The 16,662-nt window shown below is 48.4% G+C and overlaps 1 protein-coding gene across 5 annotated transcripts in view; it reads right to left on the reverse strand.

The window, feature by feature from the left end:
* Positions 1-4,191: 4,191 nt before the first annotated feature.
* CCDC9B (coiled-coil domain containing 9B) overlaps positions 4,192-16,662 on the reverse strand; it is a 32,740-nt gene continuing 20,269 nt past the window's right edge. For all 5 annotated transcript variants that reach the window (XM_072929605.1, XM_072929603.1, XM_012574336.5 and 2 more), the window contains 7 exons: positions 15,199-15,383; positions 13,816-13,877; positions 13,256-13,309; positions 12,714-12,819; positions 12,082-12,139; positions 10,963-11,757; positions 4,192-6,469 (listed from right to left, as the gene is read on the reverse strand). In XM_072929605.1, the coding sequence (XP_072785706.1) occupies positions 10,993-11,757; positions 12,082-12,139; positions 12,714-12,819; positions 13,256-13,309; positions 13,816-13,877; positions 15,199-15,383 (1,230 nt within the window). In that variant the 3' untranslated portion in view covers positions 4,192-6,469; positions 10,963-10,992. The remainder of the gene's footprint in view (positions 6,470-10,962; positions 11,758-12,081; positions 12,140-12,713; positions 12,820-13,255; positions 13,310-13,815; positions 13,878-15,198; positions 15,384-16,662) is intronic.

A 16,662-nucleotide genomic window follows, 5' to 3' on the forward strand; every position in this document is an offset into this window, starting at 1 on the left:
GACTCTGGGATGTGGGATATAAACTAGGAAACCGTAAGAGCCATGTTGTTCCAAGCTGCTGCTTTCCAGATGGATGGATTCAGCTGAATCTGTGAGGCTGCCAGGCTGTGCTGCATCCCTATGAAAGAATCACAGCAGTTCTGATTCCTTCTGCTGAGGGATGCAAATGTGGTGTAACGTGGCACACGTATTTCAGTTGTGCAGATCACAAAGGTACCATAAAATACAGCACTTGGCTGCTTGAAAAGAGCTGTTTCATATAAAAATCGGAGTTTGGGACTGTGGTGGTTTGTTAAGGCTGCCTCATCAGCTGGGCATTGCATTTGTACCATCTTTGAAAGGTAGAACCAGGAGCAGAGGGCTTGCAGGGAGAAAACAGGTAAAAGCAGAGTGGTTTGTGATCTTTTCACCCTCCTTTCCAGTTTTCTGGGGAGTGTGCAGGAACGCTTTGTGTTGTTGGAACAAAAAGCTGGTGGGAAGGACAAATGATCCCGCTTAGTCACTTTAGCCAAAATCATGGGATCACTGCCACCCTCCTGTGGGGCAGGTGGAAGAGCTGGAAGCACTTCCTCAGCACAGGAATGCCCTGCAGCTGTCACCTGCCGAGCTGCTTCTCTGCTCTCCCTGTTCATCTGCGGGGGGGGGAAGGCTGCATGTCCCAGAGCAGCACCGGCTCTGGGCCCCACGGGTGTCTGTTCTGTGAGTGGGGGATTGTGTTTCTTTGGTGGTTCTGCCTGTAGCGTGTTGATCCCTCTCTGTGGGGCTGCTCACTCCACAGCAGTTCTGGGTCCTGGTGACAGCAATGCCATTTACTGGCCTTGGGGTACACCTTTGATTGTGGGGGAAAGTTCCTGCAGCTTCCCAAGAGAGGAATGAATGATAGAGAAACCAAGCTCATTGTGGGTGCCAGTTGAGTTTAGTTTTCTTCTCGTCTCGGGTGGTAATGCAGAACCAGTTGGGAAGTGTCTCTTAGAAAGAGCTTGTGTTTAACTTGTAAAACCTTGGACATAAATAAAGCTGCGTGCAATGACATGGATGCTGGGATTTCTCTGCTGCTAGTCTGCAGCTTGGAATTGGTGACTCTAGCAGCTCCGAACAGTGCATCCAATGTGTGCTGAGTGTCCAGGGCTTCCTAGCATCCTTCACTTTAACTACAGTTGCTCTCAGAAGACCAGTAGAGCCTGGCTGCTGTGGTGCAGAGGGGAGAGGAAGTGAATGGAATTAAATGGGCTGTGTGGCCCTCTTCCAACCTGTCATGTAACTACTGAGAGACGCCTTGTACTCAGGAGCAGGAACAACCTAAAGTTCTTTACCTGGTTTGTGGTTTTGGTAGCAAAGGCTCTCTGGGACAGAGACAGTGCTCAGATCCACTGGATCAAAGGGAACAGGCCCTTCACTGATGGCTGCCTCCCCTTTTGGTGCTAAAAATAGTTGATGAGCCAGTACGAGGATGGTTGTGGCTGTCTGCATTCCTGTAGGAAAGTGCAGGCTTGGTGAGTTCCCAGACTGTGTTTTTGCATCTTCTCGTCTGCTGACAAACAGATTTCAGTGAAATGCTACTATTTCTGTACCTACTACAACTGGCTTTGGAGCATCATGGGGCTTCACTCTGGTTGTACTGAGTGTGCGAGCGAGGGAAAGCTGCCTTGGGGAGATGCAGAAGGCTTGTGGGCTACTGGCCTAATGGCCAGGGAGCTTTGGTGATTGCAGCAGCCTGGTTTTCCAAATCTTCTGGACCCATATTCTTCAGCTACAATCTTTTCCCCATCCTTTTCCTAGCCTGGAGTCATAGCCCTCTGGAGGCAGATGTGTTCCCATTGGGATGCTGTTGTCAGCCTGTGAAAAGCCCATTGCTGTGCTTCTTACTCTTATCATGACAGACTGTCGAAGAAATCGGTGACTAAGTGTACTTTACAAATACTCTAGTAACAAAAATGGCTCATCTGGACTGGTTTCTAGGTGTAAGCTAACTTAAAATTCAGGGCACTAGGGATTTCTTGGGAAGTAGATTGGCTGCAACAGATACTTGGACTGGGACTTTTTGCATTATGTTGCTATCCTTGTACTGAGACAGTCATCTGCATCTCAGCAGAATTGCTTTAGTGCACTAAAATGGTGCAGTCACCAGTCTGGGGTAAAGCCGAGGTTTAAAAGGCAGATGGTTGTGTCGTCTGTTGTGTTACTTCAGCTCCAGTTCACCCTTTCCCTTCATTGCTCCTCAAAAAAAAAAAAAAAAAATTCAGGTTCACTTAGTGCGATTGTATCAGGCACGACAAGACACAGGGTTGTGTGTTGCTTCCTAGGTAGAAATGACTGTAACTCTGTGATTCAAGATGCTGATTCCTTGGAATTGCTGGATAGGGTTATTCCCTTCACACAGCTGCTATCCCGTGTGTCATCTACCAACAGAGCTGTGCCACGTTCCCATGTGCGCATGTTGGTGAGGAAGGAAGATGTCTGGAAGTCAGTTGAATGAAGGAAATACTCAAATATGAGTGGAATACCTTAGAGCTTTTTGCTTTTGTGGTAGACATCTAATACCTGCCCTCTGCCTGTGCATACTGGTCTTGTCCTAATGAGCCCAGTGTGTCCAAGGACAGCATTTAGTGTAACTCACATGCAGAGGGACCAGAAGGAAGGGAAATAGCAGGAAAAAGAGTTACTGGAGCATGTAATCTGCTCCAGCAGCTGGCTCACGTTTCCATCTCCAAAAGCTCTTTTTTCCCCATGCTCGTTCTCTTGCGGGCTCATCTGATGCAATGCACATCATCTTAATCCCAGATTCCTGTGCAGTATTTCTGACAGGGGATCTTGGCTTAATCCCTGAGCGTAGCTGAAAAGCAGTTGTGTGGTGTAGTCATGATAACAAAATCAGTGTCTGCTTCTGGGCATCGGGGATTTCCCCCAGAGAAGTCAAAGCTGATCTCAGTGGGCTGTTCAGGGAGATGTTACCAATGGCTGGCTCCGAGTCCTGGAGCTGCTGGAGCACACAGAGAGGGAAATGGTGTAAGAAACAGCCATAGCCAAGCTGGAGCATGAAGCTAAGGGAATGAAGCTTGGCTTGTGCTGCTGTTCCACAGGTGTTCAGAGGCAGTTTTGGGAAAGCTGGCCAGGTCCTATGTCACTGCACTGGGATGATGTGAGCAGGAATCAGCCTCGGACTTCCCAGTGTTGCCTGCCAGTGCTGCAGAGCCTTGGGAGCTGGTTGAGCTGTTGCTGTACAACCTTTCCAGGGAAGGCAGCAGGCAATGTCCTGAACTTCCCAGCAGTGCTGTATCCTTCTTTTGCTCTGGGCCTCCCATTGACTTGAAATGCACAAATTACTGTATTATGTATTTAAAATACAGAATTGATAGCTAAGTGCCAGTGTCCTCTGCCACTTGCAACCAGTTTATCTGGAGGGAGATTGTTGTGGAAAACCAGTGAAATTTTCTGTTGTTTTTATATCTAGAGACTCTGTATTGGGTTTTACTGGTTAGTGGCCTTGTGTATGCTCCTGCTGCAAGTATTGGACTTTTTGAGGTAGGAATGGAGAGCTGAACTGCTCTCAGGATTTTGTGTTATTGCTTCCTTCAGTAATTGCTTTGGAAACAAGTTTCTCCAACTTTATCCAAATGTATTTTTGTCCTTGGCTTGAAGTTTCTTAAATTACCTTCTTTATGCAAGAGCTGACTCACTAGTCTGAGATCAATTCTGATAGTTTTAGCTACAGAGTTGCTGCATTGAAACCGATGGCTAAATTTTTAAGGAAAAGAACACTGTCTAGTGGCCAGCTCATGCTTTGGTTTGAAGGAAAAAGCATTCTGCCTGGGAGTGCTGCTGCTTCGCTTGTGTCTGGAAAAGCTGGACAACTTCCATCAAATCCCTGAGCTACCAGCCACTGCTGGGAAGGAAGAGGTCCTGTGCAGACAGGTGTCTCTGAACTCTGTGAGCTGCCCTTATATTTGCTTGTAAGAAAAGTGCAGTGGTGATGAGGTGGTGGCTCTGATGCCTCAATGAAAAAGTGATCCTCATCTTCCTGGCCTTGCTGCAGGGAGCTTTTGTGGTGAGGAAGCTGAGCTAGCCCAGGAGTTCATGCTTCCCAGAGGAATCGGTGCTCTGAACTAGAGCTGTTGCTCTAAAAAGCAGAGCTTACTGATTCTGTTTGGAAATCTCTACATGTGGAACTGAGAAATAGTAAGAAACAGGCAGTTTTTCCTCATTCCAACTTTTATTTCATATAAATAATCCCTCTACATCAGATTTGTTAACTTTTCAGTTTTTTCTCTCACCATAAAGAAGAAACAGCTAAGCCATAGTTGTCTGAAAAATCACAACCCAGGCACCAAACAAAGTGCATTGAGCAAAGTGTTAATGAGCAGGAAAAATACACTTAGAACGGGCACAAACTGTCCAGTCCCATTCCCAGAGCCTGGATCAGGCTCAGTTCTTCCTGGGCATCATCACCTGCAAAGTCACTTGGAAGAAAGGAAAAAAAAATGAAGGAATGGAGGACCAGTGATGGTTTTCCTTTCAGAATGGAGTCTAGGGCAGTAAGGTTTTTTATCTCTTCAACACAGTGCTGGACCAGGGCAATGTAAAATTCCTGCCTGGCCATGTGTCCAACTGTTCCTGGGGTGCAACAGCTCTTGAGCTGAGACTGTGTGTTCCATGGACCATGAGGCAAGCTGGCTCCTGGGAAATGCTGGTAATGACTCAGTCTGACTGGACCAAGAGTCAGGTCAGAGACCTGATGTACAAAATAATAATGAATTTAAAAACTAAACAATTGCAAGCAGGTTTTTGAGCCAGTCAGATGAGGAAAATCAGCCTTTAACAGTGATGGAGAAGCTCCAGGACCTGGAGCAGTTTTACAATCTTCTATTTATCTGTTCTTTTATCTGTTGGGTAAGTCCAAATAAACTCTGGGCTTTGGTGGGGTGGAGATGTTTCTACTGATAAAACACAAAAGCTGCATGCTCTGTTTCTTGATAATACCTGGTGTGATGCCAGTAAAGTCTCCTAAATTTGGCACATGGAGGAAATTCCCAGGCTTGTGCTTCATGATAGGTGTCACGGGTCTAAGTCACGTGGGAAAACAAATGTTTGTCTGTGCAAATATTAGTTTATTAAAGCAGCATAGAGTATTTCAGTCCACACATGCCAACCTGATCTCCAGGGCAGTCTGCCAGCCTGGTCAGCCAACATCCTGCAGGACATTCCAGGCAGTTTCCACATATACCTGTCCCAGGGACATTTACTCTGGCATCACATTTTAGAGCAGCCTTGAAGTGAGGGTGATGCCCAATCTGCCCTGTCATTCAAAAGTCAGAAATTATGTTGTGTTATTCCTTGTGCCTTCTCCTTAAATGCTAGCGGTATTCCAGCTGGGTCCTAGCTTGTTGTAACTGGAAAGTCAAGCCTCTGGAATTCCTGCATGTTTGTGCTTGTAAAGCTCCTCCAGATCCTCCATTTGAAAGGTATCTTTAAGGCCAGGTCAGAAGGTCTGCAGGGCAGCTTAGAGAGGATTCCTGTTCTCTTAATGAAACACAAGGCTATGGAAGGCACAACCAGGAAGGTGAAAATGTTTAATACAAAGTCTTGGACCTTCAGCTCCAGTTTAGCCTGGGTCCTGCTGCCAACTGCTTTGGGCAGTGTGGTGGGGGAGAAAGATTATTGTGCTGTCCCCCTCCTTGCTGTGCTGCAGGGATGCCCAGTTACGTTTGGGAAGGGGCCATGGAGTTTGCCAAGTTTTGCACACACCTGGTCACCCAAGCAGCCACCTTCCTTGGCACAAAGCACTGTCCTAATATGCTCCTCAGCCTCTAAAAGGGGAGGACAGCTGGAAGCTCTTCAAGGAGGAGGTGCTGGGTTGATCTGTGCTTATCAGAAGCGCTCCATCCATCCATACATCCTGTTCATGCCCCGCAGCCCCTGCCACTACCATACACCTCTGCCAACACTTCGTCCACATGCAAATTTCTAGTACAAGAGCTCTGAACACAACTTCTTCACCCACCTACTGAACTACACCCTAGCACCTCACGTCTCCTTTGCCAATCACCTCTTCCTGCTGTTCCAGTTGCTGGCACAGCCCCTGGCACATACCTCCAGCCTTGGGGAAAAAACAGAATGTGTGCCCAGAAACCCAAGCCGTAAGTTCAAAAAGAATTAGTCATTAAATAAAATAAAGTGCATCCAGTAGACATTTCCTTGGCTTGCCACGCAGCTGCAATATATGCCAAACAAATAGATAAGTGATGGTGTTTTCTCTATAGGGTGGGAGTGTGTGCACCTTTCCCTGTCCTTTGACACATTGATAGGGAAGAGGGATGCCAGAACTGTCGGGGGGGATGGTGATGGGGACCCCATGTGTTGTGAATGGTGCTGAAGGGCACTGCACAGGTGCTGAAAGCTGATTTCATTGAAGGTAAAAGAGTGAGGACAAGCTTGTGCTCCTCTTCTCCTCCACTGCCTCCAGCACGTTATCCTGTGAAACGAGAGCAGAGACAGCCGCGGGATTATCAGTCTCTCGGGAACTGCTGAGCTGTAAATTAAAATGTCTGCTGAGTTCCACCCTGCCCTTCCTGCACGGCTGGGGCTGCTTGGGAGGCACCACTGGGGCATAACCCAGATACCTGCTGCCAAATTAGACAGGAGCAGTGAAGGCTCTGCAGCCCAGGGGACGAGCTAATTCTACCAGTCTGGATTAAACACTCTCAGTCCTCCTCTGGGATACATCAACTTTACTCTTTCCTTATATCTCAGGAACAACAATCCTTATGTGTTGTGTGTGCTGGTTCAGCACCTGGAGCACCAAGAGAAGAGGCTGATTTCACGTAGGACTTTGTGATCCTTCCTGGTGAACCTGGCCTGGGTATGCACCACTTGTGAACCCCAAGGGCAGAGGCTGAATGAGCTTTTCCTAATGAAAAACTATCCTGTAGTGGAGCCTGCTGTCCTAGAGTTGCTTCCAGACCCAGACATGCTGATTTTAATTGGGAAAGGCAAACTTTCTATTCTTTTCTAGTTGCCAGATGCTTGGGTGCTGCTCAGACTTGCTGAGCTGGCATTTTCCTGCATCCATGTTTAAATCTGTAGATCTGCCTTTTGCTGATGCAGATTTCAGCACTCAAAGCTCCCAAGAAAGGTCAGGGAGAGGGATATAAAAAAGAAGAGATTAAATCCTGCGAAGGCGGGAGAGGCCACAGGGAAGCTTGGCTTGCATAAAAAAGAAACTTCTCAAGGAATCATCTGAAGACACAGCCATAGATATTTAGTAAGGAACTGCACTGAAATCAGACCCGAGGTGCTGACACAACTGATGCTGTGTACAGCTGAGATGAGATTGTTGCTGGAGACTTAATTCCTTCTCCTGTCTGTGTGCAGCAGTGAAGGCTGGCTGTGTCCGCTGCCAAGGGCTGCTCAGTGCTGTGGCAGCACACTGAGATTTAATGGGACTGGGAAGGGCCAGAAGCAGACTGTCAGTCACACTTGGCGGTCCAGATATTGTAAAGTAATGTGGTTTATGAGTCTGAGCTGACTCCAGCACGAGTTCTCCCTATTGTGGATCTATTTGATCACTGATGCTTTCAGAAGGCTCTGACTGTGTTTCAGTGCTGGGAGACAATTCCCTTTCCTGCTTTGCAGTATTATCCTTTCAATACAGATACCTTCTTCCCATGCATGAGTGAGTCTTCACAGCCAAGACACTGGTGGGCTTTAAAGTCATTGCTTCTCTTGGTAATTAGCCAGAGTGATTAGCCTTTCTCACATTTCCCACTGTATCCTCTTTCCCATACAGAACTCCAGGGCTAGTGGGAGATGGAGCAGCTGCGGGCTGGCTGTGAGCTGAGGTTCAGGGCAGGAATGCTCCCATGTGCTGCCTGGGCTCTGCCAGCAGAATGGGAATTCTGTGGAGGCAGAATTCCTTCTGTGTGTCAGTGTCACAGGAGAGGACTGACACAGATCACTGCTGTCTGTCTCACACCTCCCAGCCTGGCTGGCTGGGGGATGTCACTGGGATGGCCTTCACAGCCAATCCAACAGCAGGTCCTTGTGGGACCTACTGGTCAGGTTCCATGTGATGGAGGGATGTGCAGAACTCCCTGAAGCTGCAGCTGAACATAGCTGATGAAGGTCTGGGATAGCAGGAACAACTGTGGGATATGAGAGCAGCTCCATTCCCAGTGTTTGGAATGGCAGCAGCTCACCCATCAGAGCCCTGAGTTGTGTTTAGACATATTAAGCTCCAATAAGTGGCCCTCGGGATTCAGCCATGGCAAGCTTCCAAGTGCTCTGACAGGTACCCACCGTTTCCTAATTTTCCCATATTTATTCCTGGGCTTCTCCAATACATTGGACCCTGCCCCAGCATTGTGTTCTGGCTTGGATATTTCTTCACCTTTGCTGGTGTTCACTGCCCACATATTTACAGAGATCACAATTCCATGCTTTCTGCCTTCATTTTTCTAGACTAAACAACATTCTCTCAACAGCCCTGGAGCCTTCCCTGTGTGTCCTTAGTCTCTTGCACCATTCTCACAGAATCCCTGTACTTTCCAGCGTTAACACTGTCCTCCCATGTTGTGCCATCACTCCAGAGATATGGAGACAACTATGTCAAGTCCCACTCCCTGACTCTGCGTAAAGACTAAGCTCTCCACTTAGGGGGTACTTAGGGTGGTACTCAGAGGTGCTCTGGGAATTTAAAATGCCCATGGCATGAGGATGGGCTCCAGAGGGTGGTGTGGGCTGCAGGAAGGACCAGGAAAGCCAGTACTATTCAAGCCAAGCCCTTGACCCTGCCAATCCTAGGCCAACTCCCCAGACATACCAGCAGATGGTATCTTCCTGTCTCCTGAACCTCAAGGAAGCTCGTTGTTCTTCTGCAGCTCTGCAACTGTTTTGGGAAGTGCTGGTTTTTGCTTGTGCTGTTTCCTGCACCAACCTTGGGCACTGGTTTGCATCAGAGCCGACCTCTGCTGACCTGCTCCGTCCTGCAGCACTCAAGCCCTGCCTGCCCCACTCCTGTTTACGTCAGCCAGTGCTGCAAGGTCAGATCCCTGGAGCTGCTCTGGAAATCTACCCCCAGCTGCATTTTCTCTAAAGATGTTAAGATTAATTTTCTCAAGAGAATTCAGGGAAAAGCTTCTGTGGTTTTTGTGTATCGTTTGCTTCTCTGGGACTTGTTGGACATTCTCCAGGGATTCCAGTCCTGCATTTCGAGTAAATATTTATTCCTTGTTATTTGAAGCGAAGGATGAAAGCCCCACCACACTCTCTGCACAGCATCTCCCACTGATTTGAAGGTGCTGGAGATTTTTAGTACCATAAATAGATGTTGGGAGGGGGAGCTGTGAAACCCACGTGCACAGGGCTGCAGTTGTGCAGGAAGGGATGTGAGATCTGCATTTAATGTGAGTGGGACATGGGTCCCACTAGCAGGGCAGGGGGTCAGTGCATCATTATCACTGAGTACAGATGTTTCCAGCTGTTACATATACCTGCTGAGCTCTGACGTGGACTCAGGGCCCTATTACCAAACCATGGGAATCTCCATCACTGAGATAAAAATGGACTACTCTAATTTATTCTTTGCTCTTAGTTGATGTCTAATTAAAGTTACCCTGAGTAAGCAAAGTATTCATTAATTCCTTCATCCTCTAATTTGGTGGGAATTTTGGTAGATTGGAGAGGCGTGGCTGGACAGTAATCTCCCACTATGTCCATCCAGGTATTTCATAACAGTATTCTAAATGCTGTTGGAATTAATTTCCCTCACTTGAAGGAATTTTAGTTCAAACATAGAACCAGCTCCTGCTGGTTCCTGATGTTTTGTCTTTTTGAAATCACTATGACGCTTGCACTTCTCCCTGCCTTTTATATGGATTGGATTATAGGGAAAGTCTTTGTTAGCAGCTTAGCCATTTCATCCCTAAGCTCATTTGTACCTCTGGGAGGAATACTGAGCAACACCGGGGGATACATTGCTGAGTAGGTTCTGCAGAAAAGCTTCTGGAATCTGGGAAAGGCACTTGGTGGGGGGATCTGCCTACCTGGCTCTGAGCAGCTCATTGCCTCCAGTGCCTACGTATGGAAAAGAGCTGCTGCCTCTGTGAAGGAGAGAGGCAGGAGTATCCTGAGAGCCACTCCCATGCTAGGCAAACTGGATTATATTCTGGAAATGCTCATCTCTATTTAGTGTGACGTTCTGCTCTGTGGGACATTGCTGGAAAAAACACACCTTGCAAAGAACCCCTACCCTCTCCCGTTCCTCCTAATTTCTACGTTCACTTTATGCTTATCATCCTTTGTTCCTTCTCCTGGCTTTGCATTTGCCTTGATGGAAGAAAAATTGTTTGTGTAAAATCTGGAGCATTGCTCCGTAACTGGCTCTGTTCTCCCTCCCTTCTGTTTGGTTTGTGGGCCTTTGCACCAGGAATCATCTCACCCTGTATATTTATACACTGCCCTGCACATCAGTGTTACCATCTGTAATTCAAAGTGTAGCACTCATAGACCTTCTACTGGGAAGAGAATCCCACATACAATCAACCTTCTCCCAAGCTGCCCATGAAGGGGGGCCCTGTGGCTTTGCAAGTGTTTTGGGGAAGGACCACACTGACCTCGAGCTGTGATCACCCCAGAGACAGAAATAAACTCATCCCACTGAGGTTATTCCTCCCATTCTTTCTAAGGTCATAGTTTCCCAGGAATAGATCAGTATGTGCCCTAACTAATGTGTGTCATCAACCAACTTCAGCAGCCCAGTTTTCTGTCTAAATTTTTCTGTCTGAGTTTGCATTCCTTCCCCACCCACTCCAGGACAGGCCCTTGGGATCCACAGATTTAATTACCTTAGAGATCCATAGCACTGCCAATGAACATTTCTGAACAGTTATCTGGTATGATGCCACTGTACCACAGAAAATGGAGTTGTGCCCCTGTACTATGGCTGAGAGCATTAATGAGATGACTCACCTTATGTCTCAGGCAAGCTGGTGCAATCTGCTAGTTATGAGTGTCCCCACTGTCCTTGTAGTCTTCAGGTTGGTCCCCTTCCCCAGACTGGGATTTTGCCGTGTCCTGCTCAGGCACAACAGCCTTGTCAGAGCTGGCTTTCCCTGGGGGTGAAGGCTTATGGTGTTCAGTGCCTTCAGCATCTTCACTTTCTTGTAGTGCAAGTGCCTGTCCCTCAAGAGCAGTGGTTTGGGTCACTTCTTCCCCTCCTTTGCTCACCAGCTGTCCTTGGTCTGCATCCAGTCTGTCTCCTGCTCCTGTGTCGAGCTTTCCTCCATGGCTGCTGGAAGAGTTCTCAGAGGGCTCCTGTTCTGAAGCTGGCTGTTTCTCCAACCCAGCTCCATCTACATTCACTCCCATGGGCAGTGACAAGGTCTCCTCACTGCCAGGCCTAGTGCTCTGAAGGCTGCTCTCTGAAGCAGTGCTGTCAGTGCTCTCCTTCTCCAGGGACATGTCAGCAGTGCCAGGCTTCGCACTGGCATCTTCCCCAAGACTTTCCTTGCTTGGCTTGGGCCCTGGCTCGGAGTTCCCGGCGCTGGCCACAGATACCTCTGTGCTGCAGCCCCTCACTCCCCTCCACTCCTCCTTCTGGCCATTCTGGGCAGGCTGGACCTTCCCACTTTGCAGATGCTGTGAGGAGGAGGCCCCGTGATTCTGGAGGCTTGGCTGTTTCCCCTTTTCCTCCAGCTCAGCTGTGCAGTTCTCTTCCACCCCCTCGTCACCTCTGCTCTTCCGCCTGTCCGTACCAAGGCTCCTCTGAGAAACCAAGGACATATTAAGTTCAACTTATTAAAATACCAGTATACTGTATTTCTTGTCTGTGATGGTTCTGAAAACCTGAGTAAAAAGGATGCAAAAGGATGTAGGTGGAGAAATGTTCAGGGACCAGAACAGGTGAGGTGGTTGTGCTGACAGTGAGCAGTGAAGCTGCTGTCACACCAGGCCATGTAAGGAGTGTTAGTGGCGAGTACAGTTACCCAAAACCAGAGGTCTCCCAGCTCTGGAATGGATTAGAGATTCCAATTTTCCTGATAGAATGTGTGTTTAGAAAACTCAGCTGCCAGCAACTCAGGAACTCACCTGGCCATCAAGGTCATCCTTCACAAGAGACATGTCCTCGCCTTCTTTTGCATCCCATCTGTCAAGAAAAAGTAATCAGAATTTAGGCCTTGAACTTAAAAAACCAATGTCTCTTGCCTGACACCCAGATAGGGATTCCTTCCATGGCCATGTATTCCTTGTCTCAGCCCCTTGTCCAGGCCTATCCAGAGACAATCATTTGAGACCACTGAATCTTAATTACCTGGTTGTTGTAATTCTAATTGTAATGAACATATGAACTCTATTTGCCAGAACAGACAGTTTAGTCAGACTAAGAAGATAGAATTTGCTTATGTTGATGCCTACCACAGTCTGGTCCTGCTTGCCTGACAGTGCCCAAGTATCCCAGGTCTCCACAACAGCAGACACAGAGGCAGATACTGAAAGCTAAAATTATTTTGAAGTAGCTTGGAAGTCAGAGAGACTTCCTCTCTTCTCCAAGGGCCTGCAGTGACAGGACAAGAGCCAATGGCTTCCCACTGAAAGAGGGAAGTGTTAGGTGGATATGCTTCCATGTGAGTGTGGTGAGGCCCTGGCACAGGTTGCCTCTTCATAACGGCAGGGAGTGAGACACGGATGTGCACACCATGGTAGTGCTGCCAGCTCCTCACCTTCTGGCTCTGCCTGTCAGTCTGTCCTTCCCCTTGGCTCGGCTGCTCACAGCAGGCACTGCTTTCGGACCAAGGTTGCTCACGTTCACTCCATGATGTCCTCCACCTAGAAAACAGGTTGGAAATGCCATGCAAAAGCAGGCAGAAGCAGCTGAGGGACCAGTGAACAGGCAACACCCTTGTATCCTTGGAAAGGACCTCTGAGGTGGGAAGCCTTTGAAGCTGTATGCATACTGTATGTATATTTTCTAAAGTAATAAAGACAAATCAAGAATTTAGGGTTTGGGGATTTAGGAATTTCTTGTGTGGTTTTTTAATCCCAAATTCCAATTCTAACTTTAAATCTTATTCCTTGGATGCAGTCTTATTTGTGCTGTTCTTGGAAGACTTCTCCCCTGCACACAGCTATGAGAGCAGCCATTTGGTATGTTCCAAAAGGCTCTCCAAATCTGCAAGTGTCTGGAGAGAACACTCTCCCTGAGGGATATCAGAGGTGCTGGCATTTAATGGGGTGACATAACACAATCCTGTGGTTTACTCACCTCTCCCGTCTGCAGGAAAAGACCTGTGCTGGAATTTCCTTGCATTCCTTCCCCCTGCAAGGACACAACAAAGGATGCGCCAAAGTGAGTGAAGGTCTGTAATGGACAGGCAGCAAAAAGCCTCATGTTCAAATAGGGTGTCATGAGGGAAAGCTTTGTTTTGCCAGTCCATCTCCTGAGAATCAGGAGTCAGGATGGACTTACACTCGTAAAGAAGCCAGCATGTGCCATAGGGATCAGAGATGATGTGCTCTGGAATAGGACTGCCTCTTAAACGAGTGTGTGGGAAAGGAGGCAGGGCTGCGCCTCCACACTGTGTTGTACCAGCTTACAGAAGCCACTGCTCTCCCTGGGAAAGTCCAAAGCTCTAGCACCCAGCTGCTCAAATCCCATCCCCCGAGCCCTCTGCCCAGCAGGAAGGGCTGAGCCCCCAGCTCAGAGGCGTTTGCCCAGGAAAGCAGAGCTTCACAGCTGACAGCCACGACAGCTGCTGTGGCACTGGGATGCGCACGACCAGCATTCACTAGCGTCAGGACAGAGTCTAGGTGTCCCTTGCCAACCTTTCTTACTGCTGGGATTATCCAAGGCTGGCTCCCCATCCTTAACAAAGTCCTCTTCAAACCTGCAGGTTAAAAACAGGCATTGTCAGACCTGACCATCCTCCTCCAGTGTGCAAAGCATGGGCAGGAGCCCTTGGCATGATGCAAGCTCCAGCCTTTGGCCCTTCTGCACCTGCCCACAGGCAAACCTGTGCAGGTTTCTCAGCAGCAGCTGAAGCTGCATGTGCTAACTGAGGCTGTGAGGTAGTTCTACCCCAAAGAACAACCTCTAAAACCTTTACATCATTACCCATATGTATATATTAAATTTTATGAACCTCCTATAGATGTAGGGTAGCTGTATGACAGTCAAATGCAGCTTCCCAAGTTTTCAAACACAATTTGAAGTAGCTTCAGGACTTGTCATCTCAAATCAGACTATTTGGTTAGCTTCTAGTCCTGCTTGTTTTATATTATGGCTTTTCTCTTAAAAATTGATTTTTGGAAAAACAGTAGGGCTCAGGGCTCAGAGTGCTGTCTTGACATCAACACTCAGCACCCACTTAAGTCAATTCACCCCTAATTTTTGGGGTATCAGCGACTGAAAATTGATGTGTTTGGTTCCTCAGCCAAAGGATTGTCCCACCTATCTGTCCTGTGCAAACTGTTCTATCACCAAACCTTTGTAGCACAGTGCTGTGCTCTAACACAGCACCCTGCCAGAAGCTTATCCTGCTACAGGTGCCAAGTCATCCTCCAAAGTTCTCTAGCTGGTGTGACCCAGCTGAACCAGCACAGCCAAAGGGGCAGTGATTGAGGCAGGGATGTGTCCAGCCCCATTCCCAGCTGTCCCACACTGCTGTTCTCAGCTTTGTCCCTGTATGGCACGGGTGGCCTTTTGAAGTGACTTCCCTGCCCCGCAGTGCCCGAACAGGCTCTTTTTATGGAGTGGGGAGGATTTAGGCATGTTGGGCTCTCCTGTGCTTGAAAAGGACAAAGAAGAGGGGGCAGTTAGAAAACCTGTGGACTAGCAATGCAAGTTCGTTCATCCACTTTTCTGGAAGAGTACCCTCCTGCCACTGGATATGTTTGTGTAGAAATGGAGAGGATCCTCCAGATGCAAACTGAGCCTTGGTTCATGTTCCCCTCCCTCCTATAGTCCACATCCTGATTGGACCAAAGGCAGGCAATCTTTGTCAGCACATGGTATCCTCCCTCAGGAAGACTCGTATCAGGAAAAAAAACATGAGAATCACTCTGATACCAGATCCAATTATGGGCATGGTCTGGGGAGGAAGAGGCAGCAGTATGGATTTGGTCAGGCACATGACAGCATGGGATTGATATGTATCTGCACAAGATTCCACCTGCAGGCAAAGCACCCTGGGACAGGGAAGGACCTACATGTGCTCTGATTTCTCCACATCCCAAGCCCGTCGCCACTCGCCCTTGGCATTCTTGTGACGTGCCAGGCGCTCCAGGTCAATCTGGTCTCGCTCCCTCTTCCAGCGGATGTACTCTGAGCGCTCCCGGCCAGTCATGGGGAAACTCAGGTCTCCAGGGCTCTTCTGGACTGGCTTCCCACCATCCTAGTGGAGGGAAAAAAGCTTCTCATTAATAAAACTCTCTGAAACAGGGTATTTTGTATTGTCACCACAACAAATGCTCAGGAATATTTGAAAACAACTTGGGACAAGGTCAGCTCCTTTCTCTGAAGTGATGTGTGCACACCAGGACTCTGCTTTACCCAATGCCTAAATACAGTGGGGCTTTTTGGCTCTACAGAAGGGAAAACTGAGGCAGGAACCTTTGCTAAGGTTTAACTTATAGCACAGAGTCAGTTCCTGGAGTGCTTGCCACATCTCTCAACAGGGTTTGAATGATAATTCCCCCAGCCTGATCCACTTTGGGATACATAAATCAAAGTTATGCCTGTGAAATCTTTCACAGTGGGAAGGCAGAGAAGGAAGCCAGCCTTATGTGACCACCAGGCATCCACGGGAGCCCACAGTCACAGAGCTGTGGCCAACCCTGTGCTCAAGAGCAACATTTCCAGAGCAAAGGGGCTCTTTACCTTCACTGCTGTCAGGCTCTTGGTTTATCACTCCTCATGAGACTGGTTAAGGACTGACACTGCTCAAAAATTTAAAGCTTAATGGAAAGACAATTCAGAGTTGATGGAGCATGTGGGGGGGAAGTAGCCCAGCTGTCAGGTTAATGGATGAGGTGGAAGCAGGAGCCAACAGGCTGTGGTGTGTTGTCAAGCAACAGTGTGTAGGGAATAGCCTAGTGCAGAGCTGAGTCCTGGGGTGCTAATTACCAGCAGATAATTCATCACCTCATACACGTGTCCTTCCATGCCAGCCACCCTCACACCTTCCCTAAAGAGGAATTAACTCCTCAGCCTTGTACTGCGGGTAAGAGAAGCAGCAGGAAGAAGGGACTGAAAGCCCTGTTACCAAGGTGACTCACCTGCGTGGGCCGGAGCTGGGGTGGCACCAATTGCTCCTCCATTTCTCAGCTGGCAGGAGCTGGGGACCTGACACTGTGTCCCCACGGAGGGAGATGAGGGGGTCCTGCCAGGATGTGGGTCCTGCCAGGATGGATCCTGATGCATCCATAAAGCCAAAAGCAAGGGAAGGACTGAGGCTGATGCCCGTGCTCTCTTGTGGGGAGAGGCAGAAATGGCTGGGGGCCTATGGAGCAGGAGGAGTGGGTCCCTCACCTCAATTACAATGTAGCTGTGGTTAGCTGGACCACAGGCTATCGTGCTCCCCCTTCCTGCTCTGGGAGGCTCAGCTGGAATTAGTGTCTAAGAGCCCATCTGTGTCCTCCTAATGAATCACACTGAGGTGGGGTTATTCTATT

The sequence above is a fragment of the Taeniopygia guttata genome, chromosome 5 (assembly GCF_048771995.1).
Source record: "Taeniopygia guttata chromosome 5, bTaeGut7.mat, whole genome shotgun sequence".
NCBI classification, from domain to species: domain Eukaryota; kingdom Metazoa; phylum Chordata; class Aves; order Passeriformes; family Estrildidae; genus Taeniopygia; species Taeniopygia guttata.